Below are 25,092 nucleotides of genomic sequence, written 5' to 3' on the forward strand. Positions count from 1 at the left end.
AAAGAAATTTGATAAATAAACTAGAATGTCATGCCATATGTCATGTCCTACCATTTAAAGAAATAATTTTTATAAAATTGTCAAATTAGGCGAAAAATGTAAAATTATTAATTTAAGGAATATATGAGTACCTTTGTTATTATATTTTCTTTTCTATGTTATTACAATATTTTTAAAGCCTTTAGCTGATAACTTCTTTGCTTTGGATGAAAGATTGAACACCTCGTTCTTGGAACGTTAAAACCTCTTGCTAGGTCGCGTGTTGTAGAGTGGATGAAGTAAAATTCAGTGTATTTTGAATTAAAATTTAGAAAAAATGAGTAGATTTTTCGCAACTGGATCAGACTCCGAGTCTGAAACCTCTTCTGAGGAGGAGCAAATCGCGAAACCAACCGCTACTTTTACGGTATGTAAATATACTGTTTGCAGATGTTAGGGCATTCCTTGTTTGTGTCTGTTAGCTGACTTATTTTGTCAATTATATTATATTGCAATGTTAGTCTGATTAAGTTAATATACGTATGCCTTATGAGATTGATTAAATGTTAACATGGGTGAAATTTAAAAAAAAGTTCTTTTCACAATTTTTACATTTAGTTTTGAAGTTATAGAAATTAACCAGTGATATTTATTTCTTATGTCTGTGTTATAGTTTAGTGATGATGAAGAAGATACCAAAAGGGTGGTTCGGTCTGCTAAAGAAAAGCGGTATGAAGAACTTACCAATCTTATTAAACAGATCCGAAACTTTAAGAAGATCAAAGACATGAGCAGTATGTTAAATAGTAAGTAAACCAAAATTTTGTTCCAATTTATTGCCATCATCCATATGAAGTATAGTAGAAGTTTTATCTTAGTTGAAAGATCTGGGTTTGCTGTCAAGATTGATCACAAACCTGGACCATCCTTCCGATTTACATATAATTGTCCATTTAAATATAATACATTTTTTTTTTAAATTATCTTCATACTAATCATTTGTACTGAAAGGCGGACTCATGTCACTAATCACATCAAATATAAGTTAAAATTTTAAATTTCTTATGACGTAGATTCTTTCATAATGTAAATTTTTCTAGCTTTTACATTTAGGACCATTAACTATAGTTTTTTATCCAAGTAGGTACACTTAAGTTAAAAAGTAGGTGATTAAATTATGGCTAAAATAAATTTATTTACCAAATAGATGAAGCATTTAGTTCTATTGATTATATTTATTTCTTTTGTTTTGACTTAATACAAAACTACATTATTGGGAATAAAGTTGAAGTTAAATTTAATACTGTGTTAAAGTTAATCTGGTTTATTTGGTGAATAAGTAATAATGATTTTTGGTTTATTCTGGTATAATTAATTCTAGTTAATTTTATTTTGAATACTGAACTTAATTGTTTATTGGAAAGTATAGCTTACATGCTATACTGTACATTGGCATGCATAGGATCTTGATTCACATTTAATATAAAATGCTTAAATTTCAAAACTTATTAATTTGTGATTTTTTTTCGTTCAAATTAGGTTTTGAAGATTTAATGAGAGCTTATCAAAAAGCCCAACCGGTGATCAATAAGGAAGAAAATGGCCAAACTCCAAAGTTTTATTTGCGTTGCCTTGTTGAGGTTGAAGACTTTATCAATGAAATGTGGGAAGATAGAGAAGGAAGGTAAGTACTAATTTGTATAGTATTTAAGTAAATTCACACCATGTATAATTTACATATGAGGTATTAATTCACAACTGTTATTCCAACATTTGGGGCAGACATGTGCTCAATTATTACGCGGTTTTGGGGATCAAATAGTGCGGAAGGGATGTTAAACTGAAGTTTTTTGCGAGCCACCAGATAGTGGTTATAAACGATCCCTCCACTCCTATGTTCTCTGGAGCTGGTAACAGAGCTGTGAAAGAAAGAGCCCAAACTCAAAATTAAAGCAAGAAAAAGTGAAGGAAAAGGAAAAGTGAAGAACTTAGAGGAAAATCGAAAAGTCTGTTTAGCGATAGCTTGAATCATCTTGAACAACGTTACAGTCAACTATTTATATATGTATTACAGAAAATTGTACTTTGTTTTATTAGTAGTTGTTCTATGTATGCATACTTGTGTAACATTGAACTACAGCAGACACTTGTATTGCCAAAACAGTGTAAATAAATAAATAAATATAAAAAAAAAAAATAATACTGTGTTAAAGTTTACATAAATATAATACATATAAGCTAACATATATAGAATGAGAAAATTATTGGATATTGTTGTTGGTTATAACTTCACAGTATGAAGAAGTTCGTATTTTTGCTGATTTATGCTTGACCTAATCGGAAATGACCCATTAGGAATTTGTTTTGTCCTTTTTAATGAGTATATCCTGCTGAAGTTGGCATCATGATAATAACATTGTAGGTTTTATCCCATCAAAATAGAACATTGTGTATGAGTAGGTGAACACTGTCGGGGAGAGGGATTTGGAGTAGCACATGTGTACTGTCACGGAATGTAATACTGTTGTTAAAAGCTATTGAAGTTCTGTTATCCAACATTTATTTTTCATTTATTTCTCATTTCTCATTTATTTCTCTTGATTAATCCTTGGTTAATATTGACTGGGCATCTGGAAAGTTTTTATTTTGTATTGCGGTGTAAATCCAAAACAACTTTTTAATTAAAATGTTAAATTAATATATATGGTCCATCATATGTTCAGTTGTATGCACTATTGATGAATTTGATCAATATTTAATTTTTATATTAAGATTAAAAAGATTTAGTCTAATATGATTTCATGGTTAATAAAATTTATTTTAGGAAAAACATGTCCAAAAATAATTCCAAATCACTGGCTTCACTGCGACAGAAATTGCGGAAGTACAACAAAGATTTTGAAGAAGATATTACTAAATTCAGAGAAAATCCAGATTTTGGTGATGAAGAGGAAGAACAGCCCAAAGGTGCGATAGTTAAAATTTTAATTTGGAGAAAAATGATTTCTTAGTAACTTGTATGTTTATTTATATTTCTGTGTTTGTATTTAGAAGTGGAAGATGATTCTGAAGATGAAGTACCAGGCCCACCTTCATTCCATAAGCGTATAATTTCTGAAGGCAGTGGTCCAGAATCTAAGCCATCAAAGGTATCTTCTTTTTTTAGTTGTTGTTTTTAATATTATTAATATTAGATTTGATTTAAGAAACTTTTTTTTTTTTTGCACATAAATCCTCAACGGTTTGATTTAGAGTTATTGTACTATTTTATATTTGTGTACAATTCATTTTTCCTTCTCCATGGTATATCACTTGCTAGTACATATTTAAATAAAAACATCTCTCTAATGAAAAATAAATAAGTTTTTTTGTCTCCCTTTGACAAGTTGAGATTTTACAGTTGTGTGATTTCACACTTTTACTAACATAATTTATAATGCATGTGGAAGTAATATGCACTGGTTCAATTTGTTACATATTTTTTCTTAATTTCTAATTATAGGAGTGGGTTATAATTATTATTATTACTACATAATTAGTTACAATTTCCCTATTATTTATTTGTTTCATATCAGTTTTGACAAAAACTCTTTTTACAACTTTATTTCCATATTCCGTATTTTTTTAATTTTCAATTTAACCTTAATCTCTCTAATTTTGTTTAAATAATTCTGACTTGAAAGTTCTTCCATGTTCATGTTATTAATTAATTTCTTTATAAAAAAATTATAAACGTCTCATCACTATAAGCTCTTTTGGGTCCTGACCCACTTTTTTTTTAATAAGAAACAGGAATTTATTTAATTTAATTATTAGAATTATATGAACTTTCTTCAGAAATTTTAATTTTAGAAGCAAATAAAACTTGTTTATTAAGTAAGAATTATACAAAATAAATTATTAAAATTAAAAAACAGACAGTATTAAAGTAAATAAAGAAATGAACATAATGAAAGGTGTGGAAGAAAATTTAAATGATGAGTAATGGAATTAACATAATAAGATATGTAAGTAATGTCTAAAGTAATGAAAAACAATTAAAATCAACATAATGAAATGTATGTATGAAAAATGATTTATATTTCACTATATACAGGAAAGATAAAAAATACGTTACAATGGAAGAAATAAAAAATGTTACAATGGATAAAAAATGTACAGTAATATAGATGAGTAAAACAATAAGCTAAAATAAATACAGTGTCTGGAAAAAGCAAATGAATTAGAAGGAACAAGGGAGAGGAAATATGGAGAAAGGGAAGCAAAGAAAGACAGAAATATTAGAAATGAGAGGAAAACTTCTTTTCTCATTGTGATAAATTATAGTTGAAAAGAAGGGTTTGGTGAAATTCTTTATTTTCATTTTCCTTGAATTAGGAATTTTAATTTTCTCAGTTAAGCCAAGTATTCCATGGTGATGGTGATAATTATAGCACCAGCTATCGCAGCCACTATTATGACATTTGCTGTTGTGGCTGTACCCTAGTACCAAGTTGAACCTTAGCGGGATTATGTTCACTATCAATGTGTAAACAAGCCATATCATGGTTTCTCACTGTTATGCTTATGATATGCAGTATATATCTGTCAGGTAGGCCCTAAGAACGATTCCTTTATTGTAAAACACACCTTTGATTTCCATCTGCATTGGTTAATAGAAAGAGACCTATACTCTTACAGAACAACGCTATGTTTCATGACAGAAAGTGAAGAAACTAAAAGATCCATGTTACGAAGTCCTTCCACACCCACTTTATTCCCAGACATATCTTAATCAGATTTTCGCCATTTTAGAACTTTAGACAACTTTTGTAAATTTTTGAAAATGATTCTCGGGTCAAAAACCCATTTTCTGACTTCATTTCTTCATCCAACCCTGAATTTTTCAATTCTGTGATTGAAAAACTTATTACACATTATGGAAAATGAGGGTAATTATTTAGAATAAAAATATTTTGATTTTATAAAGTTCTTTTACTAAATAACCTTTTCTGTGAAAACTGACATTTCGTTGATTTCTTATTTTCTAATTCAAACAATCGGTTTCTAAGTTTATATTCTTTAATTTCCAGATTGTGCCTGATGATGAAGGCAGTGACGATGACTCCATTGACTGGGGTACCGGTTCAGAGTCCAGTTCTGAATCCAGTGATGATGAGGGACAGTACCAATCAATCAGAGAAAGATTTTTGAAAAAGTATTATCATCAGCCATTTTGCCATGGTTTAATTTAGATTAGTTTTTAAATTGAAATTTTTATTTATTTCGAAATGTATTTTTTCTTCCCGCTGTAGGACAACAGATCGAGAAGAAGAAGAGAAAAAAGAAAAGAAGAAGGAAAGGAAAGAAAAAGAGAGGAAAAAGAAGAAAGATGAAGAGGAGGACGGTGAAGGAGAATGGGAGACTGTTAAAGGAGGAGTCGCTATTCCATCCGTAAGTTATTCCACTTTTTTTCTTAAACTCTAATTTACTTGATATGATATATTCATTCCTTGAAGTATTCTTTATTCAGGGGATGCATTTAGTAAATTTGTTGAATCTTATTGGAATATTATTGGTTGACTGTATGTAATGGATTATAGGAATAGGGTCTGCTGTCAAGATAGGTAACATAATAGCAACCCCCTCCCAAAAAAAAAGAAATAAAAAAAAATTTATTGTTACATATATAATAGGAAGATGATCTGGATGCTATCAAAAGAACTCAAATAGTAATTAAACTATTTATTGTGAGTCAACTTTCCGCCCCACTTTTCAGGGCTTCCTCAGGGCTAAAGAAGAGGTATAAACAACTAAAACAAAGTAAGATAATAGATAAGGTGAAATGAAATTAAACTAAGGTGTGGCAATATATGGTTTAAAATATGTGAGAATTTATTTTAAAATGTATATATAAAGTAAATTAAAGCAAATAATAGTACTTTTATATAAATTTTCACATATTTTACATGATGTTTTGCCATAACTTAGTTTACTTTTATTTCATGTTATTTACTCTCTTACTTTGTTACTTTATTTTAGTTTTTTGTACCTCTTCTTTTTAGCCCTGCAAAGTGGGGCAACATATTGGCTCACGTTAAATTACTGTTTGAGTTTTTTTTTTACTGCACCCACCCGGACCATATTTTTTTAATTTATTTATTACCAATGTTTCGCTTCATTTTGCAGGGCTGTATCCTGGAAGATGTGTAGTGCAGTTGATTTTTTACTTTTCTTTTTTCTTAGTTTTTTCTGTCATTCAGAGATATTGGTTATTCTCAGGAAAAAGACAATTTTGATGTATTTAGATGGGAATCTTCAGAACTGTATATCTGGGAATCCAAGAATTTTCTATATGCAGGTGTTCATTTGGGATGATTTAATTTAAGGGCTCGGTTTTTTTTATAAACACAAAAAAAGTTCATACCATGCTTTTATCTTTAGCTTTCACATTACAAAACTGAAATCTTGGCGTCATACTATACTATTAGTTGAAAGAGATTCCTGTTCCAGTTAACGAAACTGGACACAGCTTTTTAAGTGGGACCGAGCTTAGAACTTTGTGTTTATATGTGAGTTCCAAGAACTTCATGAGCAATAAATATGTCTGTCTCTTGATTGAATGAAAAAAAAACAAAAAAAAAAACCTCTTTTTACATCCTTCAGGAGGACTATTCAATGTACCGCGGCCTCGCAGATTGCTAGATTACACTGCATATTTATATGTATATTTATGGTTGTTGTAATAAAGTGAGTGGACTGTATAAAATGGATCTATTTAAAACTATTGATTATATATTATTAAATTTTTGTATTTAAATAACAATTATGAGACTTTTAAGTCTGATCTGTTTGGTTTCATAGGTTTATTTTGGTCTATCCCATGGAAGTATTATCTACTCTAATGAATTGTGTACTATTATGATCTGTCATTTATTAAACTATTTAATTTTATGTTCAAGAATTGAAGCTATTATATCAAGTATAGGTTTTTATATCTAGTCGCATACTTACTTAAGTAGGTATCTACTCATTATGTTACCTCTTATTCTAATTATTGAGAATATTTGATTTATGATCTAAAAACTAATACCCTGATTTTTTCAGGAGATATAGTATATTAATGAATTTTCATCCTACAACTAAAATATTTAATCTAAACTGTTTCATATGTTTATAGGAAAAGCCTAAGATGTTTGCTAAAGACGCTGAAATTGATATGAACCTAGTTCTTAAGAAATTGAGCGAAATAGTTGCTGCTCGTGGTAAAAAACGAACCGATCGTCGGGAGCAGATCGAACTTTTACATGAACTGGCTAGTGTTGCCGATGCCCACCATCTTGGACCGGCCATCAGTACCAAAATAAGACTTGCTATAATTTCTTCCATTTTCGACTACAATCCCAAAGTGTCCGATGCCATGAAACCTGAATACTGGTCTAAGTAAGATTTTTTTTTTAATTTTCAAATTTATTGCAAAAAAAAAATCCACACACCTCTATTAATAGAAAGGGGACACAAGTATCCCCGAAACATCCATAAATAGAATATTGTGTTGTACTTGTGTTGAAATTATTGTATTTTTGTTTTAAGTTTTGACCTTTTGGCAATTATAAATTTTAACATCTTCAAAAAAAAAAGTATAGGTCATATAATAAAATAAATTAATAAAGAACTTATGTTTTAAGTAATATCATGACAAAAACATTATAAAGGTTGAAAGTGTCTGATGCCATGAACCCTGAATACTGGTTTAAGTAAGATTTTTTCAAATTTTCAATTTCATTCCAAAATCCACAGAACTCTATTAATTTGTTAATTTTCTGAAGTCACTTAGTATAAAAATTAAAAGTGGACAAAAACACAGTATAATGGAGACTTTTTCAGCTTTAAAGAGCCTAAGTTTCAATTTATTTAATTGATTTTTGGAATTATTTTCTGTAATGAAGCAGTAGTTAAGTAAATGCTTTGAGGCCAAACAAAATAAAATTTTAGTGTTCAGAAAAAAAAGATAATTGTTACCTAAATTTGAATTGATCGTTAATGGTTCTTTGGCGTTTTGATGAATTTCCACGAAACCATCTTCGTTTAATTAATTTTATTCTTTTTATAAAATAGAACTTAAATTACTAATAATATAAATTAAAAAATAAAACATTAGTTTGTAACATGCTACAAAAAACGTATGTCCAGTTTTCTTCCCTTGAGTGTATAATTACCTATTACATCATTAATTTTAAAAATCAATATATAAAAGGCAGTTAGTCAATTAAGTAAATTTTTGATAAAAATTTTTACATTAATTGTATTTAGATTGTACAACCTATATTTTATTTGTTAGAAAATAATGATATAAAATAATATGGGATTAAAAAAAATTAATATGGGATTATTAATAATAAAATAATATGGGATTATTAAAAAATGTTAAGTTTGATTATTATTTCTTTTCCTATTAAAACTATTATTGCTAATATTAATAAAAAAACAAAAAACAAATGCGGAGAAAACTCGTCGATTTACTCAGGAAGGAGGAATGTATGGATTTCTTTATATTTTATTCTGTTTTTCACTGTTTATATTCTATTCCTTGCAGGCTCTTGGACCGGATTTCAGAAGCTTTGGATTTGCTACTCGCTACAGGCGATATAGTAATCGGTGAAAACATAACAGAAGAAACTGAAGTATTTGACAAGGCTCCATATCGTGTCCGTGGATGCGTACTCACCATTGTCGAGAGGCTAGACGAAGAGTTTACTAAGCTCCTTAAAGAGTGTGATCCCCACTCAAATGAATATGTGCAAAGGTAAAGATTTAAAATATATATATATATATTCTCTAATATGAAGCTATTTGTAACTATTGAATGGAATTTATATTGATAATTGGCAACAAACAAATTTTTTTTAGATTAACTGATGAAAAACGTGTTTGTGCTATTGTTGATAAGGTTCAATCATTTTTGGAAAAACAAGGAAACCCCTCAGACCTGTGCAGGATCTATCTCAGGAAAGTTGAACACTTGTATTATAAATTCGATCCGCTGGTTATTAAACAGAGGAAGGTAAAGATTTATCTTTGAATATTCTTATTATTTTTTAGTAGAATTGTATACTGGCATTAGAAACAGAAAGTTTTGAAAATCTAAGCCTATTATCAGAATTTTTTTTTATAAAGAAAAAGAAATGAAATTGTGTAAAACTAAAACAAAATTGAGGAAAAAACATTTTTAATACAAAATAAACAAAAATTCTGAATTTTATGTGGTATAGTAGTTATTTTTATACATTTTGTTTTAGGGTGAACTTGATGCTACCCTGACGACAAGTATACAGATCATGGATAAATTGTGTAAATATATTTATGATAAGGATGTTACCGATAGGCTTAGGACGAGGGCCATCCTGGCTCACGTCTACCACCATGCCCTTCATGACAACTGGTTCCAAGCGAGGGACCTTATTCTCATGTCTCATCTGCAGGAGTCTATACAGCACTCTGATCCTTCTACACAGGTTAGTTTTGTGTTTTAATTCTAGACGAGGAAATATAAATAATAAATCAAACCCAGTCATTGACCAAACTTCATTGTTACAATTATATATTTTAATTTTATTGTATATTTTATAAATTTGTGACTTGCACAACAATACTTGGGCAAATGAGAAGCTGAAGAGGAAAACTATCCCCGAAACGTCCAAGAATAAAATGATTTGAGCTTTATTCGTTTTAGTTTTTGACCTGGAGGCAGGATAAGAGGATTAAAAAAATTTACGAGATAATGAAGTTAAATGATGAAACAAATAAGGGTAAATGCACCAGTTATTGACAGTTCAACCTCTGTGTTTAAATATTAAGAATTTGTTGCCAACAAGCATTTCAAATTGGTGCCAGTTATAAGCTAAATTTATAGCTTACTGCTAGTGTAAATTTTTAAATGGTTGTTGGCACCAAACTCTTAATATTTAATGTATAGGAAGATGGGCAGGGTTGCGGTCAAAGGAGAAACAAAAATACTTTACAACTATTTATTTCCCGACGTTTCGCCCCACTTTGTAGGGCTTCATCAGGGCTAAAAAGATACAAAATGATACAATGATAAGAATAAAAATACTAAGATAAGATACAATGATAAGAATAAAAATAATGAAGAATGGCAAGAATAAAAATTTTTTATATAAAAATACATAAAATATACAGTTAAAAAATACAGGAGATGCACATAAAACAAAATCAATACGGGGAAGGAAAAAAAAAATTGAGATTAAATGAACGTCATGATAAAATAATAATTATACATAAATAAGTAATAATAAAGATATAAAATGATAAAAAATGAACAAAGAAAAAGTCAAGACACCTACCTGTTCAGAGCAAACGGGTGAAGAGTAGGCAGCAATGAAGAGGAAGCGTGGAGAAGTGGGGAGCAGGCTCCTCCCACCAGCCGTTCAACGGTTTTATTTCAATTTAAAATACCTCGCGTATACAGGAAGTAGTGATAAAGATATGACGAAAAATGAAAAATGATAAGAGAAAGATACAGAAATATGATAATAATAATAAATATAATAATTTTTAATTTAGGAATTACTAAGTAAAATTAGAATGACATATATCGTTACTAATAATACGAGATAATACTGAAGAAAATAATACAATACAGGATATAATAACAATGATTGTAAAAGAAGTAACTAATAATAAGTAAAAGTAAATTATAAGAAAAACAAAAAAAAAAAATGATAACCACTGTAGTATTTATATATCATGAAAATAATCATTTATCTACACTGATAATAGTAATAGTAAAGATAACAGGAGTAACATGAAAAAACAAAGTGAAATAAGGTAATTTAAAAATTGGAAGTGAAAGTTTACAAAGTAAAATAAAAATATATGTAAAACTACTTGAATTGTCAATTACTGGAGTGCTTATCCTAATGTAAAATTATCGTTTCCTTAATTAATTGAAAATATGACTAGCTGAATGGTGCAACAACTTTTCTTTTTTTTTTATTCCGGGGACCATTGTTCATAACTCCTCTGCATTGTATCCAATTCCTACGTTAATACAACTTTTGGAAAGCTGGATGTCTGCTCCTTTAACCTACATTAACAAAATTTATTTTATAAAAACTATTCATATTTTATGTAGTATATATATGATATCATAATCAAATTGGACCAATATTAACAATTATTTAGCGAAGTTAGTTCTAACCATTTATGTTACTATAGTTACGGTCTTATCAGTTCATCTATATATTAATTGATATCAAAGTTTCAATAGCGTTCAATTAATGTACATCCTCAAATATAGCAATAGCAAAGCCTTGTCATGTCTGCTAGTGTTAAAATAAAATTCTCTACATCAAGATTTTGGATTAAGGCCTAATTTCCACAATGACAGTAAATGCCACTGTTGAAGTCGTCACTTCAACTACCATAACCACTACAATCATATATAATTGATAAATAAAAATATTTTTAGTTATAGTATATCAATATAAGCTCTAATTTATTTATTTATATTTTTGGTTTTGTACTATTCAATAATGACTTTTTTAATTTTAAGATCTTGTACAACCGCACAATGGCACACTTAGGTCTCTGTGCATTCCGTCATGCTAACATCAAAGATGCTCACAACTGCTTGGTAGATTTGATGATGACTGGAAAGACAAAAGAACTGCTTGCCCAAGGATTGATGCCTCAGGTATGCTAGCTTCTTAACTTCTCTTGTAACAGAAAATAAAAATTTACTATTAAATATCTTTGATAAAACTTATAATTTTCAATTTCAGCGCCAGCATGAAAGAAGCAAAGAGCAAGAGAAGGTGGAAAAGCAAAGGCAGATGCCGTTTCACATGCACATCAATTTAGAATTAATCGAGTGCGTTTACCTTGTTTCGGCCATGTTGATTGAGATACCGTATATGGCAGGTGAATATTTATACTTTAAATTTCCTAGCATTTACTTTAGTTATTATTTCTTAAAATGTTATTTACTTGTGTTTAAGCTCACGAGTTTGATGCTAGAAGAAGAATGATCTCTAAGACGTTCTACCAGCAGCTTAGGTCCAGCGAAAGGCAGAGCCTGGTTGGGCCTCCAGAATCTATGAGGGAGCATGTGGTTGCTGCGAGTAAGGCGATGAGGAATGGAAATTGGGCAGCCTGTGCTGATTACATCATCAATGATAAAATGTCAGCCAAGGTAGGTTTTAAAGGATCTAAAGACGTTGATGAATTCAAATATTATTTCAACAGCATTTTTTGTGGTTCTAATACAAAGCAGTGTGAGTTCTAACTAATAGTAGCAAGTTGGAAACAGTAAAAATTATTGTAATGTAAATTTTTACAAATTCCACAAACTTCAGAGTCGGAAGATATAGATCAATTTGATTTTTTTTTCTCAATAATTTAAAACTTTTTGACAGTATTATGTTCTGGATAAAATAAAATGTTTTGACCCTTCTTTATGGTAACAGGTGGTTTTTCCAGGAGACATATAAGTTAAGAAATATTTAATCTGAATCATAACCTTCCATTTTAAAAATTTGAACTAAGAAGGTTTGGATAGTTAGTCAATGATTTATTGTATTTTATTAGAAATAAAAGTATGTTTGTATTTAAATGGAGCTGATTTTAGCCAATATTCTCTTTTTACTTCTATATACTTTTACTGATTGTGTTTTCAGAGGAAAACTAATTTGTGTCAACACCTTGAACTGAGAGTTTGAAAGGCATTTGTGACTATTCTACTTGTCCGAAGTCCAATCCAACTCTAAAATTTGTTATACGGGGTGAAAAGGGAGGGACTCTAGCATAAATTACTTGATATAGACTAACTCGACTTAAAATTAATTGAAATATTTTGATATAATCTTGATTATGATTAAAATAAAAATTTAATTTTATGATGTCAAATTTTATAGGTGTGGGATCTTTTCTACGAAGCCGATAAGGTCAGATCGATGCTTATTAGGCTTATAAAAGAAGAGTCTTTGAGGACTTACCTCTTCACCTATTCTCACGTCTACGCTTCCATCTCTATGGTTACTTTAGGGAAAATGTTTCAGTTGGAGAAGCCAGTCGTGCACTCCATTATAAGCAAGATGATAATTAATGAGGAACTGATGGTGAGTTAATTTTACTTGATTTAATTCTAATTTATTAGTTAATATAAATATAGTTTGGCTTTAGATTTAATATAAGGAGAAGGGCTCATCAGTGGAGTGAAGAATACTTATTTTTCCACTTTTTTCGTTTCTAGAAATGAATTCACCTTCTTACGTCAATCAATTTTTTATTAAGCTAGTTTTACATATGTATATAAACATTGCCGATTTTTTGGCGGGTCCATACACCTTGGGGCTTTGTTATATTATTTTGTTCTCTCTGGAAATGTCGACAATGTTGATCTACTAATGTAAAATTTATTTAATAAAAAAATTGAAGCTAGGTGAGTTAATTTCCTGAAACGAAAAAAGTAATATATAAAAATAAGATGGCATGGGTGTGCTAGTGAATAAAACAAAAAACTCTAATGGTGATTAAACTATTTATTGTGAGCCAACGTTTTGCCCCACTCTGCAGGGCTAAATAAGATAGAAACAACTATGATAATGTAACAAAATAAGAGAAGAGATAATATGAAATTAAAGCAAACTAATATATGAATAAAAAACATTTTAAATATGTGACAATTTTTATAAAAATAAATTAAGTAAATTAAAGAAAATAAAAATAAGATGTACAGTGAAAAGTATAAATAAACAAGAATTACAAAAGGTCTTAGACAATTAATGAATACTGAAATAATAACAAAGTAGTGGATAAAAAAATATATAAAATTAGAGTACACGTTTAAAAGACGGAAAATAAGAATAAAAAAGATTCAAGAAAAAAAGGAAAATATGTAAAAATGGGAGACCCATCTTTCTGAATGGGGTAAAGCAAAATAGTGAGCTGAAGGTGGATTCAACTTGTCAATAGGGTAGGGGAGTGGAGAAATTTTACAGTTAATAAATGAGGTTACATAAAAGCAGAAAGTTATAAAATAATATTAACTTAAGATAATATTAGGAAATTTAAGAAAATATTAAATATAGGTAGACACCAAATGATAATATACATAAATATATACTGTAATATTCAAGAATTATTTAAAATACATAAAAAGAAATTTTATAGTTTTCACTTAATTCTCATATCTTAAGTGTAGCTTGGGTTCAAATTAAAAGTTTTAATATTAAATTGATAGTCAATTTTATTTAAATTTTAGTCTCTTAATCTCAGGACGGGTTTCTATACAATCAGAATATACATTTAGCTACTAATGACACTGGATTAAATTATTTATTAGCTACCTTTACAAATCTGCTTCAATTCTTTTTTGAGCAACACTAACCAATTACTCTATGTCTTCGTTCTCAACAAACAAACACTCACTAATTGTAAACAAAACATTTTGTCTTCTTTCCCAAAATGCTATTTCTAAAGGTCAACAAAAGATTCCCTTCACCTCCACTCTAAGGAGACGTCCTCTTACAAAGCGATCCAAAACAAAGAGTCCCTTATTCTTCTCAGATGTCTCTTTGATGTCTTCTTTCCACCCTTGAGCTGGACAAAAGATGATGAGGACCTCCTCATCCAGGAAACATCATTCCCCGCCCTTGCCTATTTCTTCCAAAATCCAAGTTTTCTTTCTTCCCCCTCTCTCTAGGCGTTACTTCTCAACATTGTTGTAGCACTACGGTTTTGAGTTTTTTCTTATGATTTCCTTTATGAATAATTTTCTTTAATACTCATTCTTAACTTCTGTTTTTTCTTAAATGTACTGTAATTTCAATTATGATGGGAAGTTAAAATAAAGTTTTTAAAATATTTGAATCTGCTCAATATGGCCACGACTCAACGAACTTTGGCAAGACATGCCCCGCCATCTTCTTTGTTTTGAATAACGATTTTTCTACTCCATATTTGTCTGAACAAAATTGGTTAGCTTTCTTTTTGGTTTAACAAGACAAATGAAAAATATTGAAACGATAAATAAAATAAAAACATATTAAAAACACTTAATACATAAAACTATACTATTTACACAAAAAGAGGATATTAAAATATAATTATTATTATTATTACACGGGCAACAGACCATGGAGATCTAAGTTCTGGTGTGATGTATCTCCTAATACATCGCACATTTCTTGACGTGGTTATTTTCGTAGGGTGGGTTCGTCACTTCCATGCCTATTTTTTGGAGTGCCACCCTTTGGCTAACGGGCCTCACAAATGTCTGGGGGGAGGTTGTGAATTTTGCATTATTTTTGTGCTTGAAAAAAGCCCAGGTGAGACTGGGATTCGATCTGACAACCTGTGGGTTGGAGGACTGGCGCATTACCACGCTGCTACCACTGCCCCCAATATATTACAATATAATAGATGGGGAAAATATTTATAAGTTTAGATAAAAAACAATAAATGCTGTACAATTTAAAGAATAGATACAATAAATATTTTAAATAGTGAAGAAAATAAAGTATACTAAATTGAATAGAGGTACAATAGTGTTGTAAATTTATATACTAAAAAAATAATTATAAGGCAATAAATGTAAGTAAAAGGTGTAAGTATCAGATAAATTTAAAATACAAGCAAAAGATATAAATATAAGATATAAAAGATGGAATGTAAAGTTATGTAGTAAAAAAGCATTAATTATAAAGTAATATATATTAGTATAAGGGAGTATGATATAAATATGAAAAAAAAAAAGAAGATAAAAGATATGGGAGGGTATTAGATAAGCTAACTTCTGAAATGCATAACATAAAGAAAAATTATGGAAGTTTGATAAGGCTTAAGATGTGTCGTTTGCTCACAATAAATAGTTTTTTTTATCATTCCCCAACCATTTTCCTTTTTTTATGTTGCGCACGGTCTATCAAGAAACTTCCAAAAGTAATAACATTTTAATAAAACGAAAATAACATTAATTTCGAAAAATAAACCACTAAAATAATTATATTTTCCCTTTATTATGTGTTATGTTAAGATGTACCAATTCACAAAATAATAATAAGTACTGTTTTTCCAAAATTTATGTGATATGTTTGTTGTACATGTGCATGTATGTGTTGTATATTAACATGATGTTTTAATTTTATTTATATGAAATTTGAAAAAAAAAAAAAAAAAAAAAAGGAGTGGTAATAATGACCCATTGGTGGATGTTATAAACTATTTAATTCTCACTTTAGTTAATTATTTTTTTGTTACACTTCAATTTATATGTTTCACTTATTTGTGTTCTTCTACCAGTGGTTACCGAATCTTTTAAAATCATTCTTACTTGTGCCAACAGTATAATTGTAGTAATGTTATGATTATTAGTGTGGATTGATAGGCTAAGAGTGAACTATTGTTTTCTTTAAAAAAAAAAAAATAGTTATTGATTATATATAATACTTGTGTAATTTCTCTATAGTTTTATGTATACTATTATAAATTGATGAAAAATTGGTAAATTTTTTTTTATATATTAAATTAAATTATATCCATCCTCTAGGCCTCGTTAGACGATCCGTCACAGACTGTAGTGATGCACAGGAGCGAACCTTCACGACTCCAGTCCCTGGCCCTTCAGTTAGCTGATAAGGTTAATAATTTGGTCGACTCCAATGAGAGGATATTTGAGATGAAGCAAGGTAATAGAACTAATTTAATATTTATAATCTTTTCTTATTGGACAATATTTATTTATTTGAATCTTGTAATATACTCTTGACTAGATAATCAATTTCTTCCAAAATATTTTTTAAATTTAATTTTCAATGGAAAAATATCATTATTGGCAGCTCTTTAAAGTTCTAACGATACATTTACATGTTGCTAGTTCACTTACACATAAGTAGGCAGTGCTGTTGGCCAACTAGTTATGCTTATCTTTAGGACATGGCATTCAAATAGCCAACTAGTAATATTTGGTTTCCAGAATCTCATTGTTGTAATATTGAGCAATGTCTTAATTTCAAGAAGGAATTAATGTTTAACTTATTTGTTAATTATATATTTGATTGATAAAAAAATAACTAAAATAATGAGAAATTGGAAACTTTCTCTGTTTAAGTATCACACTTTGGATGGTTTTATTTATTTTTTTTTTAATTTATTATATTTTATAGTTAGCCAGTAGATTAGCCCATTTTAAATCTTGTCAGTAGATTAACAGCATCACAAAATCTAATAGAAAGTGTAAGAGGATTAAAATGAAACAAAATTTGTTGAATTATTCGAAATACAGGAAATTATATGGATTTTCAAACATCAAATAAAGACTAATAAAAGTGTTTTTTGTGCCGAGACCTTGGTAAACCCTCATTTATAGCACTATAAAACCAGAAGTAAATGTTGTTAAGGTAAAAAATAGAAGATCATTTGAAAAAGTAAAATAAATCTTTTGTCCGCAGTCGGACCATCTTTCTTTTGTATATAACACATGGTCAATCAACAATAATTTGATTTATTATTTACCTCAATAACGTTCACTTCTGGTTTTTATAGTGCTAACTGATGGTTTATCAGCTTAATCAGAAAAAACTTTTTTTATTGTCTTGACTTGATGTTTGAAATTCCTTGTTATTTCCTCTATTTTATATAATTTAATGAATTTTGTTTCAGTCTTAATCCTCATACACTTTCTATTAGATTTTACCATGTTAATCCACTGGCTGACTGGTTAGCTTCACACTGTCTTCTGTATGCTATTGTTGCGTATGCAACCTAGCCAGTATACTTGTATGAGTTAAATATAACGTGTAAACTAACCTTCATGAACTAAAGAAGATAACTGCTCAATATGCAAAACAAAAAAATGACACAGTGGTCCATTTCTTAAATTACTGTATCCAGTAATATAAGAGACATGTTAGGTAATACCATAAAAGCAATATAAAGGCGATTACGGTTTAAGCTTAAAAGCCAAGAATTGCTGGCTTAACAAAAGATAGCTACAATCTAAGCTGTTTCTTGATGAACTAGGGGACCAAAGCGAAATACTGCTTAGGCTGCACAGGAACTCTCTAGGAAAAATTAAAGGGATCTACCCAGGTAACCGTAGACTTATTAAACATATGTTTAACCTCAAGCTTATGGGATCATCTCTATGTAGATTCTGTAATGCTGAGAATGAAATGACATACCACATTGTATGCTGGTGGGATCGATTTGCTGGGCTGAGGTTCGCACCGCTTAGGGTCTACTACCTACTAATGCCTAAATTGATCAATCTCTCAAGAATACCCAGATTCTTAGAATGTACATATCTCAAGCTTTAATGAGCTCATTATAATGTGATGTTTTTCTCTTTAATGCTACATTGTTGAAATGTGGGCAGCACCTAATAGGCCTTTTAGGCCACCACGCTCTTAGCCAGAAAAAAAAAAAATAAAATGGGCAGTACCATATCTGGCAGTCACTGGGTTCTTGATTGAGAAAAATCATTTATGAAAGAACTCATACGTAATTAATATTCTTATTTATTTATTTTTTTTCCATTTACAGGTAGTTTTTTCCTGCGTGGAGGAAACCAAGGCACATTCAGACAGAACTACAGTCGCCCTGGTCAAGATTGGGGAAGAAACAGGAGAGAAAGAGAACAAACTAGACCATACTAGAAATGAAAATTTTCTTAGATTAATTTGGAATATTCTCGAAATATATTTGAACAAAACAAAACAGTTAAAGAGCATTTATTGTTATATTTTCTCATGATCCCAAAGTGTTTAGATAGAACACAACTACAGTTTTAATTTTTGGATGGGATAATTATTTTTAAATTCAGTATTTTATAATTATTAGACATTATGAGAGGGCTGTTCCCCATATTGGTGCAGTGCTCTATTTATTGATCTAATTTGTAAAGAAAACTGCCACATAAATGTTTATCTAATTTGTATTTTTTTGTCTATTAAAATGGAATAATTTGTCTATTTTTATTATTTTGTCCCATCTTTTTATTAATTTCAAAAATGTTCAAGCTTTGTTGATATTTCTTGATTTTGATGTGATTATAGTACTTGGCACTACATTATATCTTTAAACTATAATAAAAGAATCATGTTTCCATATATGTCCACAGACGGTCACTTTAATTTTGATTTATTACTTACATTTTCTATAATTTTAATGAGAAGATTATTAGTTGACAATATGTAATTAATGGATGAAGTAATAATAACTGTTAAACTCAAAATAATACAAAAACAATTTTACAACAAAGTTTTACCACACGTTACAGGGCTGTAATGGTCTTGTATTGCTGTGGTCTTAATATATACAACGTTTGTGACTTCTGCAACAATGAATATCAAACAAAATCGCATCTCTATTGGGATACCAGGAGGGAAATGGACAATTATTCCTCCTAATTATTCACATTCTCCTTCAGGCGTAAGAAGAAAAATATAAATAAATAATATAAATATAAATAAATAAAATATAAGAAAAGCATCATAGGGCTTCATCATTTTAAAAAAACAAGATACAACAAAACTAAAAAAAAAAAAAATCTGGTGCATTGTATGCACTACACAACTTTCACTTACTTCCTTACACATCTCGCCAGGTTTTGTGTGTTCGTATTGAAGTTATCACTATTTTGGTGATTTTCAGAAAAAAAAAAATGTTAAGCTTAAAAGACGAAAATGATGAAAAACATTTTTTTTATTTATCTGTTGCATGAAAATTTTAGTTTTCCTTTGAAAACACTATCAGTAAAAGAATGCATAAGTAAACAGATAGTATTGACTAAGATTCAGCTCAGATTTAAGAACAGAACATTTTTTTTTCTAATAAAATAGAATAAATCTTTAGCTAACTATCAAAACCTCCTTAGTACAAATTTTCAAACTGGAAGGTCTTGATTTAGATTAAATATTATTTATACAATAACTACAACTACATTATTTATACATTATCATCAATATTTCTTAAAATATGATTGTTAAAAGTTGAATGTTCAGCCTCTACCTCCTTTTTGATTCAATAGCTCATTGATGCAGATACCATAACTATTTAAGTTCATTAAATTGTTGTGGTTTCTGACACAATTATCCGAAAAAATTTTGGAAAAATATGCAATGAAAAATGAGAAGTGTCAAGCTTATTGTTAATCTAACATGTTTAAGTGGACATGTTAGATTATGATGAGGGCAGGCACAAATGTGTGTCAAATTGTTAATTATTTGGTTGTATTCATTTAATATCAGTCAAAATTATTGTGGAAAAAATCTTTTGGACGGCATTAAACCAACATTATTTAAAATAAAACTATATAATGACAATTTTTTAAAATTTATTTATAACATAATGCGATTTTCAAACTTTTTCCTCTTACTCCAGACACCTTATTAAAATCCATTTTTGTATATACAACTCCTGGAAGTATTTGTTGTAAATTAATTAAAATTTTCTTTTACCCAGCTGTCTACAATTTATATAATACATTGTATATAAATAGCTTGTAAATATTTCTATTTTGGTGATTTTCAGAAGAAAAAAAATCTTAAGACCATACAAGACAAAAATGTTGAAAAGCAATTTTTTATTTTTCTGTTGCCATGAAAATTTGATTTTAGAGTTTCTCATCGTGAATAATGAATATAAATTTTGTTCCTGAAAGAATACAACTGTGTAGGCTGTTCCCATTTGGATCGGATGTCTCTATTTTTCCCTTTATCTCCTTTAGTTATGTATAGAATTCTTTAATATTTTGTGTTTGTCTATTGTTTATTATTACTGACAATGAGAATTGTTTATTTTATTTTTAAATAAACTATTAAAGTTCCTTTAGAGGAAGATTTTTTTTTAAATTTGCCATTTAACTCCTGCATATGTCTACTGTAGCTGATATTAAAGACCATTGACTTGAAATTATACATTGACATGCTGAGTTTAATCAAAATTGTTTGAGCCATTTTGGATAAAATCCTAAAAAAAGTGTAAAATCTATTCTAAATGTAGCTCCTCTGGTAGGTTGATTTTAACGGAAAATTTGCAGTCAAATCCCAGGCATCATATACCTCCCATAAATATGTAATTTCAGTTTAATATGACTCTTGATTTTTAGCTAGGCTGTTCGCACACATACGCCATTTCGTGAGACTTAGTTATTTGGACTCGAAATACCTCAAAACGTGTATTTCCATTGAAAACTTGATTTCAAATATTTTTACGATCGTAATACTTCCCTTACTGTATGTTCTATTTTTCATTGCTTGAATAGTGGCACATCTGAGGCGAAAAAATGTTTTGGCTTTATTAAATTGACTTGTTCCAAAGATATTAACATAGACAGGGATTTCCTCTCTACTGTTGTCCACTTACAGACAGTCCCAAATCTAGTAGGATTGTCAAAAAGTAATCATAGTCTACAGTTCAACCTGTAGAATACCTCAAATAAAAAATAAAATATTTTTTTGTTGGTCAAATGTGTCTCTTTTCAAGCTAAGCAGCGATACAGGTAAGTGAAATTAAAATATTTTAAACTAGGATAGGGCTATAAGATGATATAAAAAATATAGTGAAAATTATATAAAAAATTAACAGTGTAAATTAAACTAAAATGGAAACAAAGTGAACAGAATTACCGCTACAATCCATGAAGGGTCAGAGGTGCAGTACTTTGTAAAGAAGTACTGTTACTAGACTAATGATAATGTAAGGAAGTAATTTGGTCAGAAGCACACTCGGCTGCCAGATTTTTGCCCAATTAAGGGTACCCACTTTATGAGACTTGTTGGACGCTGGAGGGCTCCTGAACCTGCCGGGTTGACTCACGGCTACAGTGAAACAGAAAATAATTATCTGCCAGAGCCTGAGCCAGATTCAAACCCGGGTTCTTGGACTTAGTTGCACACCGAGCGACCCACACTTCCACAATTCAATAATATAATGTAATAGAAAATAAAATTATAGATTGGAGTAATACTAACAGTTAGTGGAGTAATATCAAATATAATAATAGATACAAACAAAAGTAAAAACAAATATAGTAGAAACTGAAAGGAGGAAGTCTGTGTCTTCTGAATGAAATTTTTAATTTTATGGAAATTAATTTAGATGACCATCCACTGATGGTAATCTTCAATTTTTGTTTGGATTTGATATTTTTTGAAAAAATTTATAACAAGTAAATATTTAATAATGATGTGTCAGTTGTTTACACTGGATATTATATGAGATGGTTGGGCATGCGGTCAGTACAGAACACAAATATGTATTATTTATTTTAATATTATATACTTATTAGTGCCAATATCTCAGCTGAAAGTTTGGGGCAATCATTTTTAGAGAACAAGTAACAGCACACCCCCAACCATCTTCTAACTAATAATTTATTGAAATATTTTTTGCAGCATTCTTTATCTTATGTCTACATTATGTTTTAGTTGCTTATCCACACTGATTGAGGTCAAGGCACTTATTAGAATATGTGTGATAGGTAATATTTTACAAGAGTGTGGCATATTTAGTAATAAAAAATTGTAGAAAATAAAAGAATTTTATAATTGTGATTTTTATTGTTTCTATATTTAAGGATTAATGGAAAACAAAATTTGTTTCTATCATTTTTACGAATAATATGAACTCCTTAAGTTCCTACTGTACCCTCCAGGGTGCATTTTTTTTTTTTTGTATTAAAGGCCAGTGCCTTTATCACCTGGTTTTTATGCCCTTCAGGCAATAAAAGGATCTTTGCATTATTATTGTATATGTGTTTATATTTAATGTATTATGTATTAGTATTTGTTTCAGAGAAAAAGGGAGGAAAAAAATAGGAGGGTGAGAGAAAAAAAAACAACTGGCTTTAAGTCTATTAGCAGTCTTCATTTGTTACAGAACTGAACTGCTATCCTGTCCAAGCCATATTACTTATATCAAGATTGATTGTAATCTTCTGAAGTCAGTTATCTCAATATTTTAGGGTGTCATCATAGTTGAATGATCATTTTTGGTTACCATGCCAAAAATAACTTAAGCACCTCCATTTTTTTGATTTCTTACTCTGAGATATTTACTGAGTCTATCTCTATTGAGGAAATCAAAATATTTGTTTCAAACACAAAACTGTAAGGTGTATTAGGACTGTTGAAGTTTTACCTTCTTGAGTTCTTGCCTTGTCTTGGCCCCTGTAGTTTTTAATTTAATATAAAACTTTCATTCTGCTAAAACAAATGTAAAAGTTATAATTATATTTTTTAATTATAAAAGTTAACATTTCATTTCAGATGCTGGTTTATAAGACTTTTATATTTTAAAAATTTCTGCTTTCCTTCCAGTAAATTAATTGACTGATTCACAATCTTACATTAATTTATATGATAATTTGGTATGTAATAAATAATAACATGTTATAAAAATCTGAAAACGTTTTGGATTACCAGAAAAAATATTACTTCCTTGGACACATTTAGTTATTCCTTGGTTGATTTGTACAGTAGAGTGATTTTTTAAAAATTAATTATGCATAGCAAACATATGAAATCTTGACATTTCACCTGAAGTATTATTTGCCTTTAAAGTCTATCAGGAGGAAGAATGGGAGGAGCACAGAGGGCGTGGCCAGTGGGAGGGGCTACAATAGTTGAGCTCCTTCAATATCCCATATTCCTGGTACCAATTTGACTGAAACTAAGAGACGACAGGTGTTCTTCTTTCCAATACCAGTTTCCTCAATCCCTCTAACTGGTGAGAGCCAGTTAGTGCAGGAGTGTTCTACACTTTTTATCCCGTTAGAGGTGTCCCGTGAGCATTTAACTCATGGTTGACGATTTATTCTATTTTTTTTATAGGGATGTGATGATGATAAAGATGTTTACCGATTACTACATATTGGGAATCAGAAATAGGTATTATTTTATATTTTTCCTATGATTGTGGTTCACCAGTCGATTAAGGACGCTGATACTATCAAAGTATCGATACTCCTTCCGAACGGATACTTTAACTGAAGTATCGGTACTCGATAATATCGGATGAAAAGTATCGATACAGTCGATATATAACTGGAACCGTTCGATGACAAAATGTCTAGCTCCTTGAATGGATAGCTCATATGTAAAATTAAATATAACAGGTAACCTTAAAATACCAAAGGTAGTAAAAGGTAAGACACAACACGAATTACTTTTTCTTTTTTCACAGTAATGCACTTACTAATTCATTTTTATTTCTGTTTTAGAGGGTTCGGAAAAAAAAAAACGTGATAAATCGAAAACCGCAGCAAAAAGTATTGATACTTCCGATGATTACAATACTTTTGTTTTGTATAGTCTATGGCAAAAAAAAGGGGTAGGCCCAATCGGAAGACAAAATCGTAACGAAGTGATCTCTTTTTGTTTTCCACAAAATATTTAGAAAAACGACAGATTAAAGGGACATCACCAATAAGTTGGTGTTCTTTAGGAAATGCAGTGAATATTGTTGGGAATTGTTTTCTATTGTTTTAGGATTTTCCCCCAAATTTTCCAAGTTTCTAAATAAGACCTGATAAGTTAGTGTAGAAGCTTCTCTGCTAATATAGTTAGCAATTGGTATTTCACTAACAAAACTAAATCACATAAAGTTTGTTTATGTGGTGGTTTATATGAAGGTTGGCAGTTCAACCTTTACCTTTGAACAGCCCTGATGAAGCCCTACAAAGTGGGGCAAAACGTCGGAAAATAAATGGTTGTAAACGATTTTTGTTTCTCTTTTGACCGCAACCTTGACCATCTTCTTATATATACACATATAGTTTCCTTTAAGAAAAGTTCTATTTATTTGTTTAATGCAGTCAGTAGTTTAGGAGATAGAGGAGAAATTGCAAGTTACATTTGGTGAGGTTTACATCTTTTATCGGTAAATTTCAGAATCATTATGATATTTAGTATTGTGCTTCATACAACTGTAATCTCAACTATGGATATAGAGTAACATAAAAGTATTTCTTACCTTTGGGTTCACAAAACAGATGCATCACATCAAATTTGAGTGTGTATTCAAATTGTAAAAATGAAACGAGTCCCTTTCCAGATTAAAAATTATTTGCAAATATTAAGATATTTTATTAGAAAAAGTTCTTTGTAGATT

The 25,092-nt window shown here is 29.6% G+C and overlaps 1 protein-coding gene and 1 long non-coding RNA gene across 2 annotated transcripts; both read left to right on the plus strand.

The window, feature by feature from the left end:
* The first annotated feature begins 223 nt into the window (after positions 1 to 223).
* Positions 224 to 18,956, plus strand: eIF3c (eukaryotic translation initiation factor 3 subunit c). The gene is made up of 17 exons (XM_014432175.3): positions 224 to 406; positions 653 to 785; positions 1,519 to 1,663; positions 2,804 to 2,946; positions 3,031 to 3,128; positions 5,052 to 5,176; positions 5,274 to 5,412; positions 7,139 to 7,401; positions 8,555 to 8,764; positions 8,869 to 9,022; positions 9,258 to 9,473; positions 11,534 to 11,674; positions 11,763 to 11,901; positions 11,979 to 12,172; positions 12,894 to 13,097; positions 16,529 to 16,667; positions 18,523 to 18,956. Exons 1-17 carry the CDS (start codon positions 317 to 319, stop codon positions 18,633 to 18,635), a joined length of 2,646 nt encoding a protein of 881 aa, XP_014287661.1. The 5' UTR covers positions 224 to 316; the 3' UTR covers positions 18,636 to 18,956.
* Positions 18,957 to 24,037: 5,081 nt separating this feature from the next.
* LOC136795132 (uncharacterized) lies at positions 24,038 to 24,701 on the plus strand. The gene is made up of 2 exons (XR_010842685.1): positions 24,038 to 24,127; positions 24,203 to 24,701. It is a non-coding gene; the product is annotated as an uncharacterized lncRNA (long non-coding RNA).
* Positions 24,702 to 25,092: the final 391 nt, after the last annotated feature.

This window comes from Halyomorpha halys, unplaced genomic scaffold (assembly GCF_000696795.3).
Source record: "Halyomorpha halys isolate HHAL.00 unplaced genomic scaffold, Hhal_1.1 Scaffold40.1, whole genome shotgun sequence".
Taxonomy (NCBI): Eukaryota; Metazoa; Arthropoda; class Insecta; order Hemiptera; family Pentatomidae; genus Halyomorpha; species Halyomorpha halys.

Bases quoted from the DNA above. Each gene is read 5' to 3' on its own strand.
- eIF3c (XM_014432175.3), top strand. From the start codon at position 317: ATGAGTAGATTTTTCGCAACTGGATCAGACTCCGAGTCTGAAACCTCT. The intron at 3,129-5,051 runs GTATCTTCTTTT...TTTAATTTCCAG, and splicing joins CAGAATCTAAGCCATCAAAG to ATTGTGCCTGATGATGAAGG. The intron at 11,675-11,762 runs GTATGCTAGCTT...TTTCAATTTCAG, and splicing joins CCCAAGGATTGATGCCTCAG to CGCCAGCATGAAAGAAGCAA.